The 25,700-nt window shown below is 33.2% G+C and overlaps 3 protein-coding genes and 1 pseudogene across 5 annotated transcripts; 3 read left to right on the forward strand and 1 right to left on the reverse strand.

Moving 5' to 3' along the window:
- Positions 1 to 8,621: 8,621 nt before the first annotated feature.
- LOC139844282 (heat shock cognate 70 kDa protein-like) lies at positions 8,622 to 11,645 on the forward strand (annotated as a pseudogene).
- A 3,045-nt stretch (positions 11,646 to 14,690) lies between these two features.
- LOC139881177 (heat shock cognate 70 kDa protein 2-like) lies at positions 14,691 to 18,196 on the forward strand. Its single transcript, XM_071865696.1, has 2 exons — positions 14,691 to 14,947; positions 16,358 to 18,196. Exons 1-2 carry the CDS (start codon positions 14,734 to 14,736, stop codon positions 17,986 to 17,988), a joined length of 1,845 nt encoding a protein of 614 aa, XP_071721797.1. The 5' UTR covers positions 14,691 to 14,733; the 3' UTR covers positions 17,989 to 18,196.
- A 3,246-nt stretch (positions 18,197 to 21,442) lies between these two features.
- LOC139881186 (probable phytol kinase 3, chloroplastic) lies at positions 21,443 to 25,086 on the reverse strand. 3 transcript variants are annotated; one of them, XM_071865712.1, is made up of 7 exons: positions 24,938 to 25,082; positions 24,721 to 24,872; positions 24,359 to 24,426; positions 24,112 to 24,243; positions 22,826 to 22,941; positions 22,597 to 22,711; positions 21,443 to 22,448 (listed from the first exon to the last, which is right to left on the reverse strand). In XM_071865712.1, the coding sequence occupies exons 2-7, from the start codon at positions 24,856 to 24,858 to the stop codon at positions 22,268 to 22,270; spliced, it is 750 nt and encodes a 249-aa protein (XP_071721813.1). In that variant the 5' UTR covers positions 24,859 to 24,872; positions 24,938 to 25,082; the 3' UTR covers positions 21,443 to 22,267. The 3 variants fall into 3 exon arrangements, with proteins under 3 accessions (XP_071721813.1, XP_071721819.1, XP_071721806.1); XM_071865718.1 differs by having other exon boundaries at positions 24,721 to 24,865; positions 24,938 to 25,079; XM_071865705.1 differs by having other exon boundaries at positions 21,444 to 22,448; positions 24,721 to 25,086.
- LOC139844290 (RING-H2 finger protein ATL64-like) lies at positions 21,463 to 22,050 on the forward strand. Its single transcript, XM_071834511.1, has one exon. The coding sequence runs from the start codon at positions 21,463 to 21,465 to the stop codon at positions 22,048 to 22,050; it is 588 nt and encodes a 195-aa protein (XP_071690612.1).
- Positions 25,087 to 25,700: the final 614 nt, after the last annotated feature.

Consider the following 25,700-nt stretch of genomic DNA (forward strand, 5'->3'; position numbering starts at 1 on the left):
AATCTCTCTGATAAATCATTATAATTATTCATTGAAGCCCTATCATATACTCATCCGCATCTTGTAACGAGAACTGCCATACCAATTATCGGGAATCAGCAATCAGTACTTTGAAAACGCACAGCATATCTACATCAACAGTTATATGTAAACATATAACATTTATCTCTTAGAATTATGATCTTTCATCTGAAATCCTGAAAAGCACTCAGTCTACTAATCAAATACTCTGAATGTTAAGAAAGCTGAATGAAGCAGCAGAAACCGTAGACAACCGTAAACGACCTTAATCGTCGGAAGTTGATGATAAAGAATTGTAGGTTGGCAAAGCTCAGAAAAAGTTTGAAACTGAAAAACTGATTGAGCAAACTATGAAGGAAGCCGTGGAAAAATCACAAAGAATAAGTTTGACTTCAAAGAATCTAAATGATTCAGTACCTGCTGAAGTCATTAACAAATACCTTGCTTTTGACTCCAAACTCTTGCGGACAAATTTTCTTCACCATCCTTCGATATTAGAAATTCCAAGATATCATCGTATCTTTCATTATAAATATCCTCCATATTTCTGAAGATATTTTCATTACTATTCTTATTTGAAATTATTAATATCTTCGTGCTATCAGTGTTACATCATATAGAAACTGTTAGTTTCTATATTCTGTAAACTTTCGAGCTTAAAATATGAATGTTATTGAAGCAATGTTGGGAACTGATGCATGAGTTATTGTAATATAATGACACTTGATCAACGTGATTATATTACAGTAAGTCATGCTGAGTTTCTAAATAGAACATGATGATTCACAGATTATAACGTCATCATGTGTCATGTTACATAACTCTTTCATTCTGATTAACTTCTGAACATATCAAGAACATATATTCTTGATAGTTCTATTTTCAATGATTCTGATAATTTGACAAATCAAATCGTACGATTGCGTTCTTTCTTGGTTAGAACAATAGTCATGTTCATTCGAAAACTCCGTACTTACGAATTCTGGACCGTTGCTCGCCTTACTAGAGGTCGAGAGGATAATAAAAAGGCAAAGAGATCCAAAATATAAGAGAGAATATAAAGCCCAATAACAACGCAGAGGTTACAAACCATGGATATTAATATGGATAGCAATATAAAGACACGGTATAATTAAGAATAGTACCACCCCAAGGTAATAGTAGAAGTGAACAGATTCTTCTGGTGGAAGATTGAAAAGAAGGATGACATAAAGATAATTAGGAAAATAACAAGGATTAGAATGGGATTAAGCATTTTCACAATCTTTTGGATGTACGAACTAAGAAAGAAAGTATGGGAATGGTGAGATATAATGGAACGGAAGAGTTTAATTTATAATGGAAATATCAGATAGAGTAATCGAGATAGATCATCGTATTTAATTATAGAAATCTTAATTTCCTTATTCGCCGAAGAATCAAATCTTATAGACTTCGAAGATTTTCTTCAATCCCTTGAATTCCGGAATTCAACCCTCTACGTCAAAAGTTAAGACACACCTTATTTTCTAAATTCAACCATGACTAGTAAAAGTTATGACGAAATTTTATTTTCTCATTTCACTCTTTTGTTATAGCTTCACTCGTACTCTTCGAGTAGTCGAATTATCTTATCCATATTATTCAACAGTAATAAAACTCTATTTATCAGCTTGTATTCGTCATGAAAACATTTTTATTGTTAGCCATGACCACCACACTCAAATTTCAGGACGAAATTTCTTTAACGGGTAGGTACTGTGATGACCCGGAAATTTCCAACCAAATTTAAACTTGATCTTTATATTATTTCGACACGATAAGCAAAGTCAGAAATGTGGAGTCTCGAAAACTTTGAAACTATGTTCATGTGTTCAATTACCATTAGACCATCCCCGACGATTCGCGAACAGTTGTGTAATTAAAAATGTAAATATATAAATATAAATATATGTGTATAAATAATAATGTGAATACAAACTAATCAGTAGACTTAAATATGTAAAGTAATATATAATATAATAAAGTTATTATTAAAAAGATTTAGATATAAACATATATAATAATTATTATTATTATATGTATGTTGTGTATATATATATATATAAATATAAATATTATGTGTTGAAATTTATAATATGAAAGAATATAGTAAATAGACATATAATAATTATATATATAAAACATTATTAAGGTATTCATATTTGCATATATAATATATGACGTACCAACAATAAGTTTAAAATATGAAATTTGATAAGTATAAGTAATATTAATATTACCACATAAACATGTAACTTATTATATTTTTTCAGTATTATTACTACTAATTTTAACATCATTAAAACTATTAAAATTATCATTTAAATTATCAAAAATTATTATTATCATATACTAATATAATTATTAGTATTATTATAAAAATAATATAACTTATTAATATTATTAGTAATAATATCATTATGAACAATGTTATAACTATTAGTGTTATTATTCTTAAAATTGTTATCATTAGGATAATTATTATTAATAGATTTATTATTATATTAAGTAGTATTAATATAATTATATTAGTTAAATATCAAAAATAAGAGTTATATATATATATATATATATATATATATATATATATATATATATATATACGAATATAAAATCAATATGTATAAATACAATACAATTACATTTAATTACATATATACAAATAAAAAAATACAGAATTTTAAATAAACAGATATATATGAATACAATTGTATAAATAAAATTAACTGGATAGATATATATTCAGACTTGAGCGTGTCTTTTTCTTTATCTGTTTATTTTTATTTTTTCTGATATATGAGCCACTCGTGAATTGCTGTCATCCAAAATCCCACTAGCAAACACAAAATCAATAATTTTCTTGTCTGTTGAAATCAACCTATCGATTACTATCACCTATATCGTTATCATATTCTGCTAATTATTATTATTCACTGCAAATCAATTTTAAAAACCCAAAACAAGCAAAACAGCTCGTCACGCTGTTCTTGAGCATTTTCTACCAAAACCCAATTTTTAACTCAAATTAAAAATCTATTAATGCAATAAAGTTAGAAATCTTTCATGTTAACTATCTGTAAAGTGTCAAAGTCTAATTCCTACTATCGATTCCTAATTTTCGAAGTCAAAGTTTATTTATAAAAGTCAACTAAAATGTTCTTCGTGAAATTCAAGCTTGTTTTAATGATTCTGTTTCATTTGACGATTTGGGAAGCTTTTATGAATGGATTGAAACATATTTTGTGTTATGACCTTTAGCTAAAATGATCTTAATCTTTGAATCAATTTTTTTTGTTTAAACAGCGATGCAGCTGCTGCTGTTATTTCTTCATTTTTTTTTTTTTTGGGGTTTTAGGATCACACTTGTAGTTTTATTATTGTTTACAAGTCTTAACTTAAGTAAAAAATTCGTTAATTGGTTTTGAAATTCTCTGATCAATCGACTTCGTGAGAAAGAAGAAGGAGGAGTAGGAACAGAAAAACAGTCGGGATAAATAAATAACCGGGGGGTTTTGATTCAGGAAAACAGAACTGGATCATTGGTTTGAGAGAGTGTCGGGTTAACGAGAGGTTGGGTGTTCGAGTCTCGGCAGTGACATGTTTTTTTTAAAGCTTCTCTTCAAAGGTTGTAAAACTTTTATTATTATCATTATTATTAATTTTATTGTTATTATTATTATGTTAAACATTATTATTGTTATCATTAATATTAATATTAGGAACAATATTATCACTACTAAAATTAATAATAATATCATTATTATTAGTATTATATTATTAGTATTATTATAAGAATTATTATTTGGTAGCATAAGAGTATGGACTAAAAACCATGGTTGATATTATGATCATGGGTATGTTAGATTTAATATGAAATAAAAATAAAAATAATTTATGTTAAATTATATTAAGATAAAAATGATTTCATTTACGATCATGAATATAGTTAATGTAAATACAATCGAGAAGTATAATTAAAGGTACGTTATAAGTAAGAGGCTTATAAATATACTTATGTCACGATTAATTAAAATTATCAAGATTATTGTTATTATTATTAGTATTGTTATTATTATTATTATTTTTATTAGTATTATTACTATCATAAGTATTAGTAGAATTATTATTATTAGTATACATTATTATTAAAATTATCATTTTATTAAAAGTATTATTTTTATTAAAGTTATCATTTATTCATTAATATTAAAAGTATCATTTTTAACTCTATTATCATTATTATTATTTTATCATTTCTAATACTATTTTAGTATTAACATAATTTTAACAAACAAAAGATATATATACATATATATATATATACAAAAAATGTATTAAATACATATAACATAACAAAATTTATGTTTTTATTTATTATAAATATATAAAATAAATATATGAAACATATAGGTTATCAATATAAAAATGATATAATTATATAGATATTAACCATTTTGAATATAAACACAAATTAAATATATAATATATAAATTAAGATATAATAAATTGTTCGATTACGATTATACGTTTTAATATACATACAAATGATATAGGTTCGTGAATCCGAGGCCAACCCTGCATTATTCAATATAGTCATATGTATTTTTACAACAAAATACATTAGGTGAGTTTCATTACTCCATTTTTAAATGCTTTTTGCAATATATATTTTTGGGACTGAGAATACATGCACTGCTTTTGTAAATGTTTTACGAAATAGACACAAGTACTTAAAACTACATTCTATGGTTGGATTATTAAACCAAACATCGCCCTTCAAGTCTGGTAACCTAAGAATTTAGGGAAATTGCCCCTGGTTGACGCGAATCCTAAAGATAGATCTATGGATCTTGACAAGTCCCATTCGGGGTACGAATGCTTTAGTACTTCGAGATTATTATACAGACGAGAGGTTCTGTTTTGGGGATATTCTATGCATTAAGTTAACATCGGTTACCAGGTGTTCAATCTATATGAATGATTTTTATCTCTATGCAGTTTGCGAAATGCCTGATATGAGATGTATATTTATAGAAAAATGAAATCTTGTGGTCAATTAAAATGATGTAAATGATTATTTATGTTAAACTAATGAACTCACCAACCTTTTGGTTGACACTTTAAAGCATGTTTATTCTCAGGTATGAAAGAAATCTTCCGCTGTGCAAATGCTCATTTTAAAGATATTACTTGGAGTCATTCATGACATATTTCAAAAGAAGTTGCATTCGAGTCGTTGAGTTCATTAAGATTATTATTAAGTCAATTATAGTTAGATATATTATAAAATGGTATGCATGCCGTCAACTTTCGATGAAATGAAAGATTGTCTTTTCAAAAACGAATGCAATGTTTGTAAAATGTATCATATAGAGGTCAAGTACCTCGCGATGTAATCAACTGTTGTGAATCGTTTATAATCGATATGGACTTCATCCAGATGGATTAGGACGGGTCTCTGCAATATAATTGTTTATAAATATAATGTAAAATAAGTCGTCTCCCTGTAGAACGGACCGGACTTACTAAAAACTATACTACTCTACGATTAGGTACACTGCCTATAGTGTTGTAGCAAGGTTTAGGTATATCCCTTCTGTAAATAAATAATTAAAACTTGTGTAATTTGTAACGTATTTCGTATTAAAAATATATAGTATTTCGTACCCCACCTCGCACACATCACTACTACAGATTGCGCAGGCTGTTACCAGGAATTCATTCTCTAAAGATGTATCAGAAATGAGTTGTGATGCATAGTAGCTAGTAGTAAATCGTGGAGGTGCTAGTGGTAATGAGTAGTACTCAGTAGTGGTAAGTAGTAATGGATAGCATTAAGTAGTGACTAGTAATGACAAGCAGTAAGAAGTAGTGATCGGTCGTGACTAGCCATGAGAGGCGGTGTTGAGTAGTAGTAAGCAACGATAAGTATTAAGGAGTAGTGGTATGAGATGATGAGTATGTTCTAAGCAGTGTCTTCGTATTTCCAAGTAGTGATCGGTGGTGGCGGACATTGTCGAGTAGTGACGAGTTGTGACGTGATTACACGCTTCTTATAGGTTATAATAACAATTAATTCGCACATTGTAAATTTCTACTCATATATGAGATTATACGGTTTATGCTCTAAACGGTATTTATCCAAGTAACCTACTTGACTCGCTCCCAATTCCTTATTTTGCGATGTCAGAATTTCTATATGAGTTACTATAATGTAATCCCAGTCATTACATTACGCTATCTCACATTTCCATTCGACATTACTCCATAAGTTCAAGATAGCGTAGTCATCTTAATTCAATTAAGTCTCGCGTAGTGTGTACTTATGTGATTCGTGACATCATATATCTAGTCCAAGTCCATATCATTATGGGTATAGATGTGTATATGCATGTGATATATAATATGTAGCCCTACTTGTAGCATAGTAGAGCAAACAGTGTAAGCATAGCGTATAATAGTTATTCTAAGTACACGGCTATAGACTAGACCCACTAATGCGTCCTAAGGTTAGACACACTAATGCATTCTAGTTCCCTATAGCCAAAGCTCTGATACTAACTATAACACCCCGTCAAAATCCATTAACGGAATGTTAACTCTGGTCCCAGTGCTCGGCTTGACTTCTACGTAACAGCAATGTTCTACAGCAGAAGCAACTAAAACCTGTAGATTTACTCAACTTTATGTTGACCCGTTTTGCATGTTTTATCTTAGGTATTAGTTGCTTCCGCTGTAGAACATTGTTGTTACCAAGGTTGGAGATCTCGGATCTCGGAGAGATCTCGGATCTCGGAGAGATCTCGTTTGGACATTTTTGGGAGATCTCGGCATCTCGAAAAAATTTCGGGGAGATATCGGACGTTGACTTACGTTAACTTTTTAGTTTTTATAATATAAATATATACAAATAAATAAATTTATGTATATTTATATACATTTCTAGAAGAGTTTACAAGAAATTTCAAGAAAGAGCAAGAAAATTCGAAAAATTACGAGATTTTATGGGAATATTCGATAAATGAGCGAGAAAATTCGAGAAATCGTGGCTTTGACCAAGTTTGACCCCGTGACCATGAAATCTCGAGAGATGGACATCTCGTCTCGGTGGACTTCCAAAAAACGAGATCTCGGAGAGATCTCGGGGAGAAATAAGGAGATTTACAACACTGGCTGTTACGTAGAAGTCAAGCCGAGCACTGGGACCAGAGTTAACATTTCGTTAATGGATTTTGACGGGGTGTTATAGAATTCTGGTTGGAGTAAGTATGAAAAATTTATAGATTGGAAACTGGTTATTAAGAAATTCCAAAAACGACTCTCGGATTGGAAAGCACAAACGATGTCATTCGGTGGACGTTTAACTCTCATTAAATTGGTTTTAACAAGTCTACCGTCGTACCTATTCTCAATCTATCGGGCTCCCTCGTGCGTTGTGATGACCCGAAAATTTCTGATCAAATTTAAACTTAATCTTTGAATGATCAATATTTCTGACGCGATAAGCAAAGTCTGTAAAACTGAATCTCAAAATTTTTGAACTACTTTCATATATTCAAATACCTTTCGGTTGTTCTCGACGATTCATGAACAATTATATGTATGTATATATATATGTACAAGTAAAAGCGACTTTCCTACAGTAAAACACTATTTGCTACAGCAAAATGACTTTGCTACAGTAAAACACTATTTGCTACAGTAAAATACTATTTGCTACAGTGAAACGTTATTTTGCTACAGTGCTACAGTGAAACGACTTGCTACAATACACTATTTGCTACAGTAAAACACTATTTGCTACAGTACACTATTTGCTACAGTAAAACACTATTTGATGTTGACGAACTAGCAAACAAAAACGGATAAGGCGGCCATGCGATCGCATGACAAAAACACTGAAAACTCATGCGATCGCATGAGGTACTGTAGCAGGCCACATATTATAAAAGCCTAAACCACGTAGAGTTTAGGGTTTAGGGTTTAGGGTTTGGTGTTTTGGATTTATTCCATAAACCCAAAACACCAAACCCTAAACCCTAAACCATAAACTCTAAACCGTTCGTGTTAAAAACTCAATCTAAATCCTAAATCTAAACCCTAAACCCTAAATTTCTAAACCCTAATATCTAAACCCCAATATCTAAACCCCAATATCTAAACCCTAATGTCTAAAACCTCAACATACGCTCGAAAAACACGATAATTGTTATATATTACTTTCTTTGAGCGTTTTCCCGCCAAAATAATAACATTCATCACGGAGTGTCTTTTCTAAATGTTTTTATTTTCATCCAATCTATAATGTTCGTGAACAAAGTTTTTTCAAAAAACGAAAAGAAAAAAAAAAGTTTGCTTCCCCCCGCTCCCCCCGAATGGTTACTTCCCTCTTGATCCTACCACTATATATATATATATATATATATATATATATATATATATATATATATATATATATATATATATATATATATATATATATATATATATATATATATATATATATATATATATATATATATATATAATTTTGGGCCCTTCAAACTTTTTGGACCCTAGGCGGGTTGCCTATCTTGCCTATGTCCAAAGACGTCTCTGACATTGAAATCATCCCTAATGAACAAGGCAACCGGACCACTCCTTCTTGCATTGCTTTTATCGATTCCGATCGTTTGATCGGTGATGCTGCAAAAAACCAAGTCACCAGGACCCTACAAATACGCTTTTCAGTATGATATTTTTTATTACTATATATTTAATTTTAATCATCTCAGTTACGTAAAAACATCTCAAGTATTTGAAACCAAACTGGTTAGTTTGATTCGTAAACGAAGTAGTTTATCCATCGTTAACCAAAGGGCCATTGGCCCATAGGTATCGAGGTGGCCCTTTTAACCAAAAGGTTGAGGGTTCGAGTCTTGCTTAGGACAATTTGTATATATAATTCATGATTAATTCGTGTAGTGGTGTATGTGAGTTTGCCTTTCTAAAAAAAGTTTATCCATCGTTAAGTTTGATACTATTACCAATTAATTATTTAATAACACCTTCAAGAATAAATAATGGAATTTTTTTACAACATGTTTGCAACTTATATATATATATATATATATATATATATATATATATATATATATATATATATATATATATATATATATATATATATATTTTTTTTTTTTTGGAATTAATTTCTCTTAAGGTAAACATACGGTACAGTTAATTATAATATGTTGGAGTGTGGAGACATTTAAACAAAACTGGAAAAAGTGTCACTAAAAACTGTTTCAACACTTGCACGGATTTTGCAGATTTCGGTAAGCGTGAAATAGAGAAAAACAGATAAAAAACAGAGCAAATTGATTGTGCGCGGTGATGGTGCGCGGCGCGCTCCCTACGCGCACTAGAGAAGTTTTGATCAGAAGGCTTGCTCGAAGTTTGGGAGTGTGCACGGCGCGCACGTTTAAGTGTGCACGGCGCGCACGATGTCTGGCAGCAAGTGGGCAACTTGCACACATGGGATCCGATCTTGATTGATTCTCCTTTCACTTTAGGTGCTTAGTGGGTTGCTTTACACCACTAATTGTGGCTGTGATCATGTCATTAGTGGGTGTAAAGCATGGCTAGTTGGTTTATCTTTCATGATTACTAGCACACTTGAAGATCAAGTTGTAGTTTGGTTGGTTTCTTGTTTGCTCTATATATAGAGCTCATTCATAGTCATTGTAACACACCACTCTCAAGTATTCAGTAATATAACAATCTCTAGTTGGTCCGTGGACTAAAGCAATCACAACGATTGCATATAACCACGTTATATCTTGTGTCGTTCTTACATTTTCGCATTTATTATCTTTCGTTCATTAAGTGGGTTGAGTGATCTTGATAGTATCACTACTCGGCTAGTAATCTTGTAGAATTACTAGCGTTGTTTGGGTCCTAATATCCTAACATAATATGTGTTTTGCAGATGCTAAAAGACTAATTGGAAGGAGATATGCTGATGCTAGTGTACAGAGTGACATGAAAGTTTGGCCTTTCAAGGTTGTAGAAGGGGAAAATGGTAAACCAATGAATGAAGTAACATACAAGGGTGTTACGAAGCAGTTTTCTGCTGAAGAAACTTCATCCATGGTGCTAACAAAGATGAAAGAGATAGCTGATACATACCTTAATGACAATGTGACATCAGCAGTGATCACTGTACCCGCTTATTTTGACGATTTACAACGACAAGCTACTAAAGATGCAGCTACTATTGCTGGCCTTCATGTTTTGCGCTTGCTCAGTGAACCTACTGCAGCAGCTATGGCTTATGGTCTGGAACAGAAGGGTAATTTTATTGGTGGTGTAATTAGAAATGTGGTTGTATTTGACTTAGGTGGTGGTACATTTGATGTGTCTCTTGTTACCATTAAGGAAGGGAAGTTTGAGGTTAAGGCTGTTGCCGGTGACACTCATTTAGGGGGCGAGGATTTTGATAAGCAAATGGTGGATCACTTTGTTGCTGAATTTAATAGGAAATAGAAGAAAGATATTAGCGAGGATCCAAGAGCGTTAGCGAAGTTGAGGGTGGCTTGTGAGAGGGCAAAAAGGATTCTCTCTTCAACAACTTTTACTTCCATAGAAGTTGACTGCTTGTATGATGGTGTTGATTTTTCAACAAAGATTACTCGGGCTAAGTTTGAGGAGTTGAATTTGGATTTCTTTAATAAGTGTTTGGAAATTGTACATATGTGTCTTGAAGATGCTAAATGGAAGAAGGAAATGGTGGATGAGGTGGTTCTCGTTGGTGGGTCCATGAGGATTCCGAAGGTTCAACAAATGTTAAAGGAGTTTTTTGAAGGTAAGGACTTGTGCAAGACGATCAATCCTGATGAGGCTGTTGCGTATGGTGCAGCTGTTTTGGCTGCAAAGATTAGTGGCCAGGGCAATCAAATGGTTCAAGAATTGACATTGTCAGATGTCACCCCTCTTTCACTTGGTTATTTTGCATTAGGGGACGTGATGTCTGTTATGATCCCGAAAAACACTTCCATACCTGTTATTAAAGAGCGTACAGTGACTACACTTCGTGACAACCAAAATCATATTTGGATCTCGGTTTATCAGGGAGAGAGAAGTAAAGCGACAGACAACATTAATCTAGGTGAATTTACCCTTCAAAACATTCCTCTAGCCCCTAGGGGTGTTACAAAAGCAAAGGTTCGGTTTGAAATTTATGTCAATGGTCTTTTGAAAGTTTATGCTGAGGAATTGACTACTGGTCACAAGGAAACCATTAAAATCACCAATAGTAAGAGAAGTCTTTCAAAGGTAGAAATCGAGAAGATGTTGAATGACGCAAAGACATTCAAAGTCGAGGATCAAAATTACCGAAATAAAGTGGAAGCCTATAATGATTTGGAGTATTACATATATCTCGTGAAAAGAAGAGCGAATGATGACATCTAAGTCCACAAGAATTGAATAAGATGGATGATTTGGTGGAGAGTGCAATGGCGTGGCTTGAAATGTATAAGATAGCAGAAATCGATGTGATTGCTGAAAAGAAGAAGAAACTGGAATGCGTTTGCAACACGACAATTGGTCAGTTTATGTAATGCCTCTGTCTCACTAATTATTGCCTCACTGGTTGGATAATGCATGCTAGTCGCTCTTATCATTTATTTCATGTCTATGTGTGTGTTACCTACTACCTTGATTTGAAAGTTAATAGAAATATGATTTATGGTTTTTGGTACAGCTAATTTCACTTTATCCATTGATTGTTTGTGCCATTTAATCTATTGTTGTTCCACATAATGCAGTGTGGTAAAAAACCGATTACTCGCCGATTAATTCCCGATTAATCATTTTTAAGAGCAATCCGTTCTGATTTTTCAAAATCCGTTTAATTAATCGGTCAACGTCAATTGATGGGTCAATATCGAATTTGGTAATTAAATTTGGTCAAAGTCAAAATTGGTCAGCATTTTAACATGATTTTAAACTAGAAATTTATAGTATTGAATAAAATCAACAAATTTAGACAATTATGTTAAAGTTTATGTTTATATTTATGACTTTCTTCTATATTTAAACATATAATTTTTGAAATTTAATATTTAATGCATAAAGTACAATCCGATTAATCGTCGATTAATCCCCGAATTGTCGATTAATCATTCTAAAGTTCTGACCGATTAATCCCCGAATAGCGAATTTTGCAACCTGGTATATATGTATGTGTTTTGAAGTTTGGTTTGGTTCTCTAATATGTATGTGGATTTATGTGTTTGTTCTCTAATATGTCTGATCAAAGAGTTGGGAAAAAGGTGAACGATTACTGTCAGGATGATTTTGTCAAAGGGGTTGAAAGTGACTAGTATATATTCAATTCAAATGCCTCCCAAAGCGTTTATACAACTATTTCCATTATTATCGTTACATACAAATTACAAATACTTATAAATACAATAGATGCTTAAAAAGGACCTAACTATGTTAGTGAGTAACGCAAACCCACGTAGTCTGTTCAACCTGTACTTATAATCGTTCTCGTTTAAACTTCATAGGTACTTCATGGTGACTAAAATGAAACATAAACATAATCTCTATTTGTTTGAGAACAGTAGTATTATGGAGTATTATATTAAGAAATCAGTAAACTTATTTTATGAATTCACATTATTATGGCACCTTTATTGTCAGACTAGAATTTCAAAATTCATACGTGATTGTACAATACGCTATATCTGTTGTACAATATATTAGATTTTAATAAAATTAACACATCTGACAAAGGAAAAAAAGTTTACAATATCAAGCAACAAAAGATTTTTTCTCTTTTCAACTTTTGGCTTTTCCTTCTTCGGCCATGTTTGGCGAGAAGTTTTTTGAAGCTTTTAGCTTTTAACTTTGGTAGAAAAAGCTCTTTACTAGTAAAAATCTCCGTTTGGCTTAAAATAGCTACTAGCTTTTAGATTGAGAAACAGCTCCTATCTTAAACGCTTAGGCAACAAGCGTTTCATAAAAACATCTATCTTTTGGAATATTATTTACTCAAATACCCTTTAAAGAATTTATACATCCTCCACGTAACATAACCAATCTTCCCATGTGTTTTGACTTTTGAAGTGGAGAAATTATTGACTTTTTCAAGTATTTAATATTAGTTTGTGGAGATCCTGTTTTGCATAGTAATAAGAAACTTCTGGGTTTTGCTAATTAAAGTAATCATTTGCAATATTTGTTAGACACACGCACCGAAGGACTATTTGAAGGAAGAAGGAATGAGATGAAACATGTTCGTAACTATATTGCTACTTCAATATGGAATGATCGTTATTAATAATTTAGTAATATTATATATGTTTTCGGTTATTAGTAGTATTATATATGTTTTCGGTTATTTGGTAATGACTATGTTTTATTAAACTAAAATAATGATATTTAAGTATTTTTTCTAGTGTCCATTTTTGTCATTTTACTTATTTTATAACAGCTCCAGCTACTTTGCCAAACAATTATATACATTTAAAAAGCTTCAGCTAAACGCTTGCAGCTAAACGCCTGCAGCTTCCAGCTAGTTTTGCCAAACATACCCTTCCTCTCCCTTCCTCCATGAAATTTCTCCTCTAAGCTTACAAAAAAAAAAAAAAAAAAAAAAAAAACTCAACTCCACTTAAAAAAACTCAGAACTCCATATTTTATGCCCCTTAAAATGTGATGCCCAGGTGCGATCGCCCCTGTGGCCCTACCCTAGGGCCGGCCCTGCACCTATGCAAAGACTGGTCGACTACTTTGTTAAACATTCTGGTCGACCAACTTACTATGTGGTCGACCCAAATGTTGGTCAACCCAGTGTGGTATTTTTGCAACTTTTTTCCAGAATGTGTATTTTTGTTAAAACTTTTTTAAAAATGTGTATTTTTGTCAACATCCCTTCGAAGATTAACACTCTTACAAACTAAAAGTGGTGGAGATTTCCGTCGTTTCAGTTACATCGGATTGTCGTTTTGAGTTTGCGTTCACATTACAAACGGTTCTTCAACTTTGGCTATATTTACACAACAGCCCCTTAAGTTTACACTTTTTTAAGGGTAAAAAGTGTAAATATATAATTTTATTAAAATAAAAAAAACAAATCCCACCCGAATTTATAACGGGCCCTATCTTCTCGCTCGATGCGAGTTAAATTTTTCCGAGACCACCGTTCAACTCGAAAAAATCTTACGAACCCAACGAGACTAACTATACGCGAAACGCACACTTTTTAAAAAACGCTAAACACAACGGCAACTCGTATCTTTCTGTTCGCCGCGAGTTAAATTTTCCCGACAGCACCGTTACACGCGAAAAAATTTATTGAACAAAACAAAACTAACTATGTTCGAAATGAATACTTTTTAAAAAACGCTTAACACAACGACATCTAAAACGGCGCTTAACACATGAGCCGTGTTCCCCTCTGTAAATACACAACGCTACGTTAAATATGAATACGCAGCCCGAAAGCACTCGCCGCAACGCGCGGGCAGGTCTGGACTAGACTTTGAGAATTTTATTGTTGGCCCATATCATATGGCCATATTCACCATAGACCCCGGATTCTATCTAACCCAGAAGTCGAGTAGTTACCTAAATTAATCTATTAGCAAGTTTAACGTCAATAGAGTAAAAAACCCTAACATTTCAGGTGTTGATAGAATGGCGGGAAGAAGTGATAGTTTGGCGATCGGAATCGATTTAGGGACAACTTACTCGTGTGTTGCTGTTTGGCAACACGAACGAGTAGAGATAATCGTGAATGAACAAGGAAACAGGACTACACCTTCTTGTGTTGCTTTCACTGATACTGAGCGTTTGATAGGCGACGCTGCTAAAAACCAAGCGGCAATGAATCCTCCCAATACGGTCTTTGGTATATATATTCTCATTTTTTCATATGTTTAGTATCTCAGTCTGATGATGATCATTTTTTTTTTTTTTTTTTTTTTATTTCTGATGATGATAAAACACAGATTTGAGACTTTAGTTTGACTGATTTGGACTTGACCTAGCAATCGATTCACTTTACAAGGGTTTAACTCACAATACTCCGTACTAATTATCATTATTTTACTTGTTCCATTTCTTTGAAGCTTTGTAAATTATCTAATTTTTAATTATTTTTTTTTGGCTAAAATAACGATTACTATTAAAATTAGAATATCTTCATCAATAAATGAAGAATTCTATAAACTGATACACGAACCGATGAAACGTTATGGCTCGACTCGAAAAGACCTAAAACTTAGCTAACTCAAACTAAACAAAATGAAGCAAACCCTAAACACAACCCAAATGAGAACCATAACAATCTAATTACGCAAGAAAACAAAAAAACGAATTCAACTACGAGGGATCCTTACCATTCCTTTTGTCTGGGCGTGACGTTATTCCCTCGGTCTTATCAATATGAACCCCTTTGTCGCTTCGAGAAGGAAATTTATAGGTAATAACGTTCGACGAGTTACTACTAATACGAATGCCCTCACTGGGAGGAAACACTCCTTGATCCACCAAGTCTTGAAAAAAGCCTTTTTTGGTAGCAACAGTTTGGCCCGCATCATTAGCCACCGAGGAGTCCACCCTATTAGCATCCAACGAAGCCGCATCATCTTCATCTCTTAACTTCAAACCTTGATGATGCTCGTCACGCACCCTAATATTAACCAATGAAGAAGCTTTTTCTTTTTGTTTATATATTTTTGCTCGACTTTTTTTCGCACCAGGAACATCAACTAGCCTAGAACTTTGACCCCCAAAATGAGCCTCGGCAGCAGGTCCAGGAGAACGAAATTGAACCGAATGTAATTTTTAATTATACACTCTACTGAGAAAGTAATTTATTATCCACTTTTTTTTTTTTTTTACCTTCTATGTGTTTAACCTTTCATAAGTTCATTAATAAGTTGTATTTCATTAAGGTTTCTATAGAAGTACGATCAGGATAAATAAAGTTAATTAGTGAAAAAATCGAACGAGGTCAACTTAACCCGCCTGACCCCCGTTTTTTAAAGTTAAAATAAAATGTCTGAATTTTTTAAGATTCTAATGCAACCCTTTCCCAGGGGCCACACCTCATGCAATGTTTAGTTGATTCTTGTGAAATCGTGGGGAGTTGATATTGAACCAATGATTTAGTTTTTAAAAGCCCTTTATTTCACAACAAATAGGGACAATATAATGTCAACTAAGTACTGTAACAAATACTAGTTTTTGTCTTCAATGATAGATTTAATCTTGAATATGAGGTCAACGTGCTTATTTTACGGTTTGAAATCTTCAGATGCTAAGCGATTGATTGGAAGGATGTATGGCGATGCTACTGTGCAGAATGACATGAGAGTTTGGCCTTTTAAGGTTGTGGAAGGTGAAAGTGGTAAGCCTATGATAGTGGCCACATACAAGGGTCATGAGAAGAAGTATTCTGCTGAAGAAATCTCATCCATGGTACTTTTTAAGATGAAAGAAGTAGCTAATATGTACCTAAACACTGACGTGAAAACTGCAGTGATCACCGTGCCAGCATATTTTAACGATTCACAACGTCTAGCAACCAAGAATGCAGCTTCTGTTGCTGGTCTTCGTGTTTTGAGGCTACTAAATGAACCCACAGCAGCTGCAATAGCCTATGGGTTATACCAAAAGACTGGTAAAAGAAATGCTCTTATCTTTGATTTGGGTGGCGGTACTTTTGATGTTTCTCTTGTCACTATTGACAATGGGAGGTTTGAGGTGAAGGCTGCTGGTGGTGACACTCATTTGGGAGGTGAAGATTTTGATAATCGAATGGTGGAATACTTTGTTTCTGAGTTTAATAGAAAATACAGGAAAGATATTAGCAATAATTCTAGAGCTCTTGGGAGGTTGAGGGTTGCTTCTGAGAGAGCTAAAAGGATTCTCTCCTCAACATCACAAACCTCTATAGAAATTGATTGTTTGTGTGATGGTATTGATTTTTCTTCAAAAATAACACGGGCTAAATTTGAGGAGTTAAATATGGATTTTTTCAACAAGTGCATGGAAGCAGTCCAAATGTGTCTGGATGATGCGAATTTGGAGAAGAGTAGGGTGAATGAGGTGGTTCTTGTTGGCGGATCGACACGAATTCCAAAGGTTCAAAATATGTTGCAGGATTTTTTTCATGGTAAGGACCTCTGTAAGACAATTAACCCTGATGAGGCTGTTGCCTATGGTGCAGCTGTTTTGGCTGCACACTTGAGTGGTCAGGGCAGTCAAGTAGTCCAAAATTTGACGTTGATAGATGTCATTCCACTTTCGCTTGGTTACGAGTCACTTGGTGAAGTCATGACTTTTGCTATCCCAAAAAACACCCCCATCCCAGCTACGAGGGAGACGACAAGTGTCACGGTTTGTGACAACCAATCTGCGTTTCTTTTTAAGGTTTATCAGGGGGAGAGAACTCGGTCGAAGAATAACAATTTTCTAGGTGAGTTTAGTCTTCTGAATCTTCCTCTTGCTCCAAGAGGTGTTACACAAGCAAGGATTCAATTCAACATTGATGCTGATGGCATTCTTAACGTTTCTGCTCAAGAACCAATAACTGGTCAAAAGAACAGTATCACAATCACAAACGATAAGGGACGACTTACAAAAGAAGAAATCGAGAAGATGTTGGAAGATGCGGAGAGATACAAAGTTGATGATCAAGAGTACAAACAGAAGGTCGATGCATATAATGGATTGGAGAATTTTGTGTATGCGCTAAAATCAAAATTGAAGGATTGGAATATCAGGAGCAAGGTAATTCTGGAAGATTTGAACAAGATGGAAGATGTGGTTGAGGAGGCTTTTAAGTGGCTTGAAGTAAATAAGCTAGCCGAAATCAATGTGATTGCGGACAAGCGTAAAGAAATCGAACTCATATGTAACTCTGTATTTGGTCCGATCATGTAAGAGATGCAATGCTAGCCGCAAGAAAATTCTGTCAGAGAAAGGCAGAAATCGACTTTGTTTAGTTATGCATGATTTTGGTTAACCTGGAAGAGTTGATGGAAGATATATAGTATCTTGGTGCAAAATCTTTTGTCTTTTGTAACTTCAGGTTATGAATTAAACTTCATGTATGTTTCTGCAAATATATGCTATTTGAACTTTCATTCTACCTTTCATATGTGTGGTTAGTGAAATTTAATTCTACCTTTCACACACTACTATGTCAATTAAAGACCAATCAGTTAGTATTCACGTTGTATTTTGTTTAGTCTAACTGTCCATTACATTCACAAATTGTGATGGTCATATGAATTCGTTTGCATAATGTCTGTTCAATGATTGTAAACTTTCTGTTCCTGATGGATGTTATGTTATATCAGTTGATAAAAATTTGAAATTGTCAAATAGCAATATAATGGATGCAAATATACAATCAAACAATATATACAAATGCAGATGCATGTATCTTTATTTGAAAAGTTGCTACTTACCACTCACTATTTTGAAAATGCTTTGACCCATTTCCTTACTCTGCCAGTTATAGTACATATAAGATCGATATTTCAATCCATTATAATTGTGCTTCCTGTTTTGTATCACTATCTAAATCAAAAATATTACTACTATATTGTACTGCGTTATCTGGTCTGGCTTTCTTTGAGTTCATTTGTTTCCATTTCATTGAAATCCCCGTAGTCGGATATATATATATATATATATATATATATATATATATATATATATATATATATATATATATATATATATATATATATAGAGGTAGGTTCAAACGAGAACCAAGAAAAAAGAAAGAACCGAGAGAACCAATAATAGAAAGGGCAATTTAGTAAAACTACTTATTTTAACTATAACTATATACCCTTAATTATTGTTTCGGTTCATTTAGAAGACATTAACCTCTCTTTTATTCTCTTTTTTCCTAAAGTGCATCCATTTCATCTAAAATGATCATCATTTTCCATCAAACTTCCGATCAACACTTTCATATAAATCAGCACTATATATTTTTGTCTTATGAAGAATGTGAACAAATTTACACACAAATTGTGAACACATTATACTCCGTATTTTTCATTATTATATATCTGAAATCTCAATTGTATAAATGAACAAACGATGAACATGTTGATATGAACAATGATGATAATGCACATATGAACAACCGACTAACATGTGTAAATTTTATTTCACTGGGACGAATACACACATCTATACATGTGAACACATAAAACATTAATCCAAGTTTTTTATATTATTATCAGTCATTCATTAGTGTTCATATGTGAACAACATCTGAGAATACATCCAACTTGTGATGCACTCTCGTTCGTGGATAATACAACCTTTGTATTCATATACACACTCTCTTTCGTGCGCACAAGAAAAGACAGAAACCGTGGTGATGATGGTGCGAGGGTTGAGTGGTGGCGGCGCTCGGTGGCAATGGGGCAGATTTCATACGACATATGTTCGTATTATTCTTGTGGTGAGAATATTTAAATAAAACATATTCGACCATGAATTCTGTAGATTATTAGGAAGAGAGATGGACAAATCCGATCATGGTTCTAGAGTCTCAAACGAAAAAAAAAGTTACGGCAATTTTGAAGGATAAAGATGGAGATGGAGCTTGTGAAAGAAAATGACATTTAATAAGAAAAACCGATATCACGTTCTCTTCCTATAAATGTGGTGTCAGTTATTTTTTAAGATAAGACCAATATAGCCTTTGTTACTTGAATGACATATTACGTAAATTTGGTAACTACCGAAACCCACCAATATACTTATCTATAGATTCAAATATTCAAAGGTCAAGATTGGTTCTTGCAGTTCTTTCCTTTTTCTTGGTTCTTATTTGAACTTTTGTCTATATATATATATATATATATATATATATATATATATATATATATATATATATATATATATATACAGAAATGCGGAGACACGGGGATGAATGTGGATGTTTTGTCACCCCCAACTTGTCAAATAGGTCTATTATAGTGTACTAAAATTTGAAAATTAATGACCAATATCTCCTAATTTTATATTCTAGCATCCCTTAAATATGAATAATATAATATTTTTTGTAATTCTTTTCGCAAAATGACACCCTTACGTATGTCATGGCTTCGCCTTTGCATAGTTACAGAGGGACTGATGATTCTTGGTGGCAAGTAGACCCTCAGTGTCCTTAGACTTAAACAATCTGTTGTTGTTCCAGCTTGTTATGAAGTATATGTAATTACATCTAGGCTGTAGCCAGGGACGTAGACAAGGGGGGACTGAGGGGTGCTCAGCCTCCTCCAATGTCCAATCGAGACCTAAGTTTCATTTGTATTATCATGCACAAATAATTGTAAGCCTCCCTCAAGTCCCAAATATTAAATATAATGTTATGGCTTGTTAATGTAACTTTTTTTTTTTTTTTTTTGTAATTATCCGATTAATGATTAAGCCACCCCTATCTGTAGCCAGTTGTTGGTTGGTTCAGTGTAGTGGAATTTAAGAAAATACAGTTTTCACAGTTGTTTTTGTCATTCAAATATAAATATGTTTACTGAAACTTTGAAGTGGTTTGTGGTGATCGGAGAATATGGTTGAAGAATAGTTTTGTATCAAGTCAAGGGGTGAATGCATAAGATTGGTTTGATGTATTGTGATTTTCTTATCAGGAAACCACCTGATCCTGTTAATGTTGTTTATAATGCATGTGTGGAACCAGATAGTCATATTTATGCGATTCCAAAAGTTCTTCCACCTATGCCCGAGAAAATTGATTTTCCTATTTTTACGTAAGAGTATTAACCGCTTTTTATTTTTTTTATTTTTATTTTTTGCATTTAGTTATGAATTAATGGATTTATTTGCATTTTGTCTTTAATGAGTGAATCGAAGAACGGGACCCGGGTTCGATTCTCACTCAGGGGTTTTACTTATCTCGAAATACGTGGCCTGGATTCGAATTGAACAGGTTTCCCGTATTAGTATAAAATGAAAAGGTGGTGGGTCCTCCATATAGCGTGAATCCCGTCATTGACCAATCTGATTTTAATCCATTGACCGATGTTGACCAATTAATTACTTGGATTTTAGAAAATGGGATCAGTCGGTTCTTAAAAAGGAGTAACCGAGGAGTAATCGGCATTAGTCGGGGAGTTTTACAACACTGGTATAATATACAGTTTAAAAATAAACTATTCAAACGCTAAAAGTGAAATAAGAATCAACATCAATACTACGAATAAAAAGTCAATCAAAACACAAGAGTCAAAAACAATTCAATCTTATGTTATCAGCATAAACCAACAAACTTAATTTCCAATTGCCATTCTTTTGTCACCTACAAGTTACAATCACTATTTCACAACCAACAATTCCTCTTCATCCACAACAACAAATCCTCAAATCATGCTAATCACCATTTTCTCCCTACTTATTGTTATCCTTTTCATCCTCTGCCTCCACCTTTACGCCCTTTGGTACTTTCGCCAACGCACCCGACCCAATTTTACCCAACCACAAACCCAAATGAACCACCACTTCACCACAACCACTTCTAGAAGCTGGGGCCTACCTTTATCCATTATCGCCTCATTGCCATTATTCGTTCACAAACTATCACCTTCATACGACTCTAACCATAAACTCGAGTGTACAATATGTTTGAGTGTTTTTGAAGAAGACGAAATCGGAAGGAAATTGCCGGGATGTGGGCACGTATTTCATGTTGATTGTATAGACATGTGGTTGCATTCACATTCCACTTGTCCTATTTGTCGCGCATCAGTCTTATACCATTATTACCAAAATGTGAATAACGTCGTTCCTAGATTAGATTACATAGAGATTGATTTGGTTGATCATGAACAAGAATTAGAGCAGGCGATTGATTATACAAGACATAATCCGATACAACAGAGTCCCAAAAGTACAAAAATTGTTCATGAAAACGACTATAGACCAACATGTTCGACTTCCTTTGAATCGGTAGCTTAGTTAAGGGTTAAAACAAACTTTACATATCTTTTGTCTTGAAAACTATATAAAGTAGCATAGACCAACTAAATTGTGCCACAAAAAGATTTTACAGTAACTTCAACATTCAAATACTATTGTACAGTTAATGAAGTTATTCTATATGGGGAGTTCTTGTATTCTTGTAGTACAAATGCATAACATTATTTTAGAAACGAGAGTTCGGTATACTTATGAGTTATGAGAATACCAACGTCCCTAGAAACACGGACGCAAGAGGTACAGTCAAATTGTCATCAATTTTGGTGCTTAACGGGTGGGACTCAACTAACGCGCTGGCAACCGACACCAACATGAAGCCAGCTGTCATTTTAAAACTTCTCTCAACAAAGCCAAACATCGAAAAATAGTACATGTACCTAGAACGACAATATTACAATTAGTACTAACTCTTGCTAAATACAAAATGTTGTATATAAATAAGCACAAACCAAAAAGGGTTTGGGTTAAGGAGAATTACTAAGCACATATTAGGATAAGGGATTAGGATATTTGCAAAAATATTACCCGATAGACGCAATGAAACCAGCGGTTGCCATGGCTATGGACCCCGCAAAAGATTTATCGGTATTATATGGGATTTTTTTGGTTCCAAATTTCCTCCCAATAATATCAGCGGTACCTGCAATAATTATAGGTTTTGAATGTAATTAAGAGATATAAATGGTGTATAAGAAGTAATGAATAATGGTATAAGAGACGGATACTCGTTGCTAAATATGGAAATGATGTTTACCATCTCCAGCACATAGATTACAAATTGCAGCAATGGCGATTGGAGACGTTCTCCAGTAGAATGTACAACATAGCGCGATTGAAATAACATAGTACATAGGTCCCTTAATTAGTTCCCTGGTAATAAAAAACAACACAAAGGATCTCAGGGTCTTTGGTTTATTGAACAGACCTGCCAGGGCACAAAGGTGACAATATTGACCCATATATTTGTAAACGGGTTATGTTTTAACTCTAATGTGTCAGAACTCAAACGGGTATAATAATAGAAACATTAGAAAAAATGTAACAGGCCGAATGGGTTTCCCAAAGTATAGTACATTTTAATTGCACAAAATCTCATAATTCTTATATCTAAAACAGATTAACAATTTATGATCATATTTGAGAGCCAAATGGCATAGAAAAGACATCAACTTCTAAAGGACGCTTGTTAGATGCATAATAGAGTCTCAATTGATGAAAATTTCATAATCCTATTTCTAATCAGAGGAATGTTATTTTATTTTAAAGGAGTATTACTTTTTTAGGCGCTAGGGAGGCTATGATTTGTCTGAGTGGTAACTACAAATGCTATGTTACAATTACAACCAGCTTCATAGTCCAGTCAACATGGCTCATCTCACAAATAGGCTGGCTACCACATCATCATCTTGACAATTTTACCAGGTCATAATCCCTTATAAAACTACCCCTTAAAAGTAGATCACTATATCAGGCAAAACAAATATAAGTCAACAACCAATACCGAAAAGAAAACTATCTTGACGAGTTTCCAACCTGCCCATATAACCTACACTTCTACAGGGAACGAGTCTATATCAAATGTTAAATTGATAAAACCATGTTTGTTAAAATTGTGAGTCAGGGATTGATTGGTCGGAACCTTGTAGGGATTAATCGGCTAAAACGAGGATTAAACAGGGGTTAATCGCATTGGACTTTTATACACTTTAATAATAAATTTCAAACTTACAGAAAATCTTAAACATAAACACAAGGGTGTTGATTTTCCACCATTATTGTTCATCACTTGTGTGTATGGTACAAGTACTTAAAGCATAGACATGGTCAATTGTTCAAGATTTCAAAAATTCTAATTCAATTTCATACTGAAGTGTTGATCAACTTCGACTTTAACCAATTTTGACCAAGTAAATTTGATTTTGACCCTTTGACCTGCATTGACTGATTGATTAATAATAAAAAGGTATTTTGAAAAATCACGTATGCTTCTAAAAAGGGATTAATTGGGATATTAACAACTATGGTTAAAAGAGAAATTACCTGTAGTCTCCAAATCTGCTCATTGATTTGACAGTGGCCTCATCTTTGAGTAATCCAAGTCCTATGAAAAGCACTTTGACTATGTTTACACTAGGAATAATTGCGGCTATCACTGCTCCTTGACTGCCTGAACTATACACAAGTAACAACAACAACAACAACAACAATTATTATTATTATATTATATAATTCATCATTTGTGTAATAGCAAGAATCTTCTGTTAAGTTTCTTTTTTATGTAAATCACCTGAAGAGAGGCCAGCATAACATGAATACCAATCCAAATGTAATATGCAAAAGCTTCCTGTTAAGTTTCTGATATAGAAATAGGAGTATAAATATACAAATTACCAAAATAAATATTCAAATATTCAATATTAGCAATTAATTATGGGCTTATAGTATTGAACCAGAAATTTTATTAAAATTCCAAGTAGTGTCATTCTCAAGGATGGAGTCAATAATCATAATTATTACCAGTAGTTTTTTTTTTTTTTAAACAACAGTACGGGATCAAAAAAGCTAAACCAGACAGTTAACTATTTGCTGTTTTACAAGATTGAGCAGGTTGTAAATTGTAATGAAAAAATAATAGAAAAGTGGACCCACCTGATCAAATATTCCTCGTCTTGCAGTTTCTTCAAAAAATTGAAGCAAACAAAGAGCTGAACACATGGTCAAAACCAAAGCACAGATATCTCCGGCGAGAGGTGTCCCCGGAAACAACATTGGTCCAGTAGCTGCCATCTTTGACCTTATATCTTTCCGACCATAACCTTCAGAATTTAAATAACTATTAACTACCTGATTAATTATAGAATCGTACCTATCTTGAACTTTGATGTTACTGCTTCTGCGTGTTTATATCAGTTGATCGAGCCCAATGAAATAGTATAAATCCGCATTGATGTTGAATACAGAATTACAGATCCACTAGTTAGCCTCGAATGAATACTGGTCAGAGATAACCTGCCTAACCTTGCATATTTTAATGTGTGGATATTTAAAAAATAAAAATAAATATTTACACTTTTGTTCTTCGAGAATTTTTTTTATCCGATTCTAGCCCTGCAAATATTTAGATTCCTCCCTCCTAATTTTTATAAATTTTTTTTTTTTTTTGAAAAGCAGGTATTATTGAAACAAAACCAAGAATCCAACGAGCATGAGCGAGCTCATGAGAGTACACGAATTGGTTTGCGGAGAAAGCAAACCATTACACGAATCAGCTTAACTAGAGTACAATTGTGCTATGCTAAAAGAAAAACGAATTACACTAATTGAAGATAAACACATGGATCGTTTAGCCAAGTAAACCAATCTAATTTTCGCTTCTTCAATCTTTTAAAGATCCACTCGAAAGACTTGACTTGAATTTCATTGACCGCCACCGGGGTATTCCAACTTTTGCCTCGAAAAACCTTCTCATTTCTATTCCTCCAAATTAGATACGAACAAACCCATTCGGTAGCTTGCCAAATTTTCTTTCCAAGTGTCGTCGGATTATTTGCCCCGTTACCACGCATGATTTCATTTACACTAAGGTTTGTCATGTTGCCCAAACCCCACCAATTATAAATTCGATCCCA

This window comes from Rutidosis leptorrhynchoides, chromosome 1 (assembly GCF_046630445.1).
Source record: "Rutidosis leptorrhynchoides isolate AG116_Rl617_1_P2 chromosome 1, CSIRO_AGI_Rlap_v1, whole genome shotgun sequence".
NCBI lineage: Eukaryota > Viridiplantae > Streptophyta > Magnoliopsida > Asterales > Asteraceae > Rutidosis > Rutidosis leptorrhynchoides.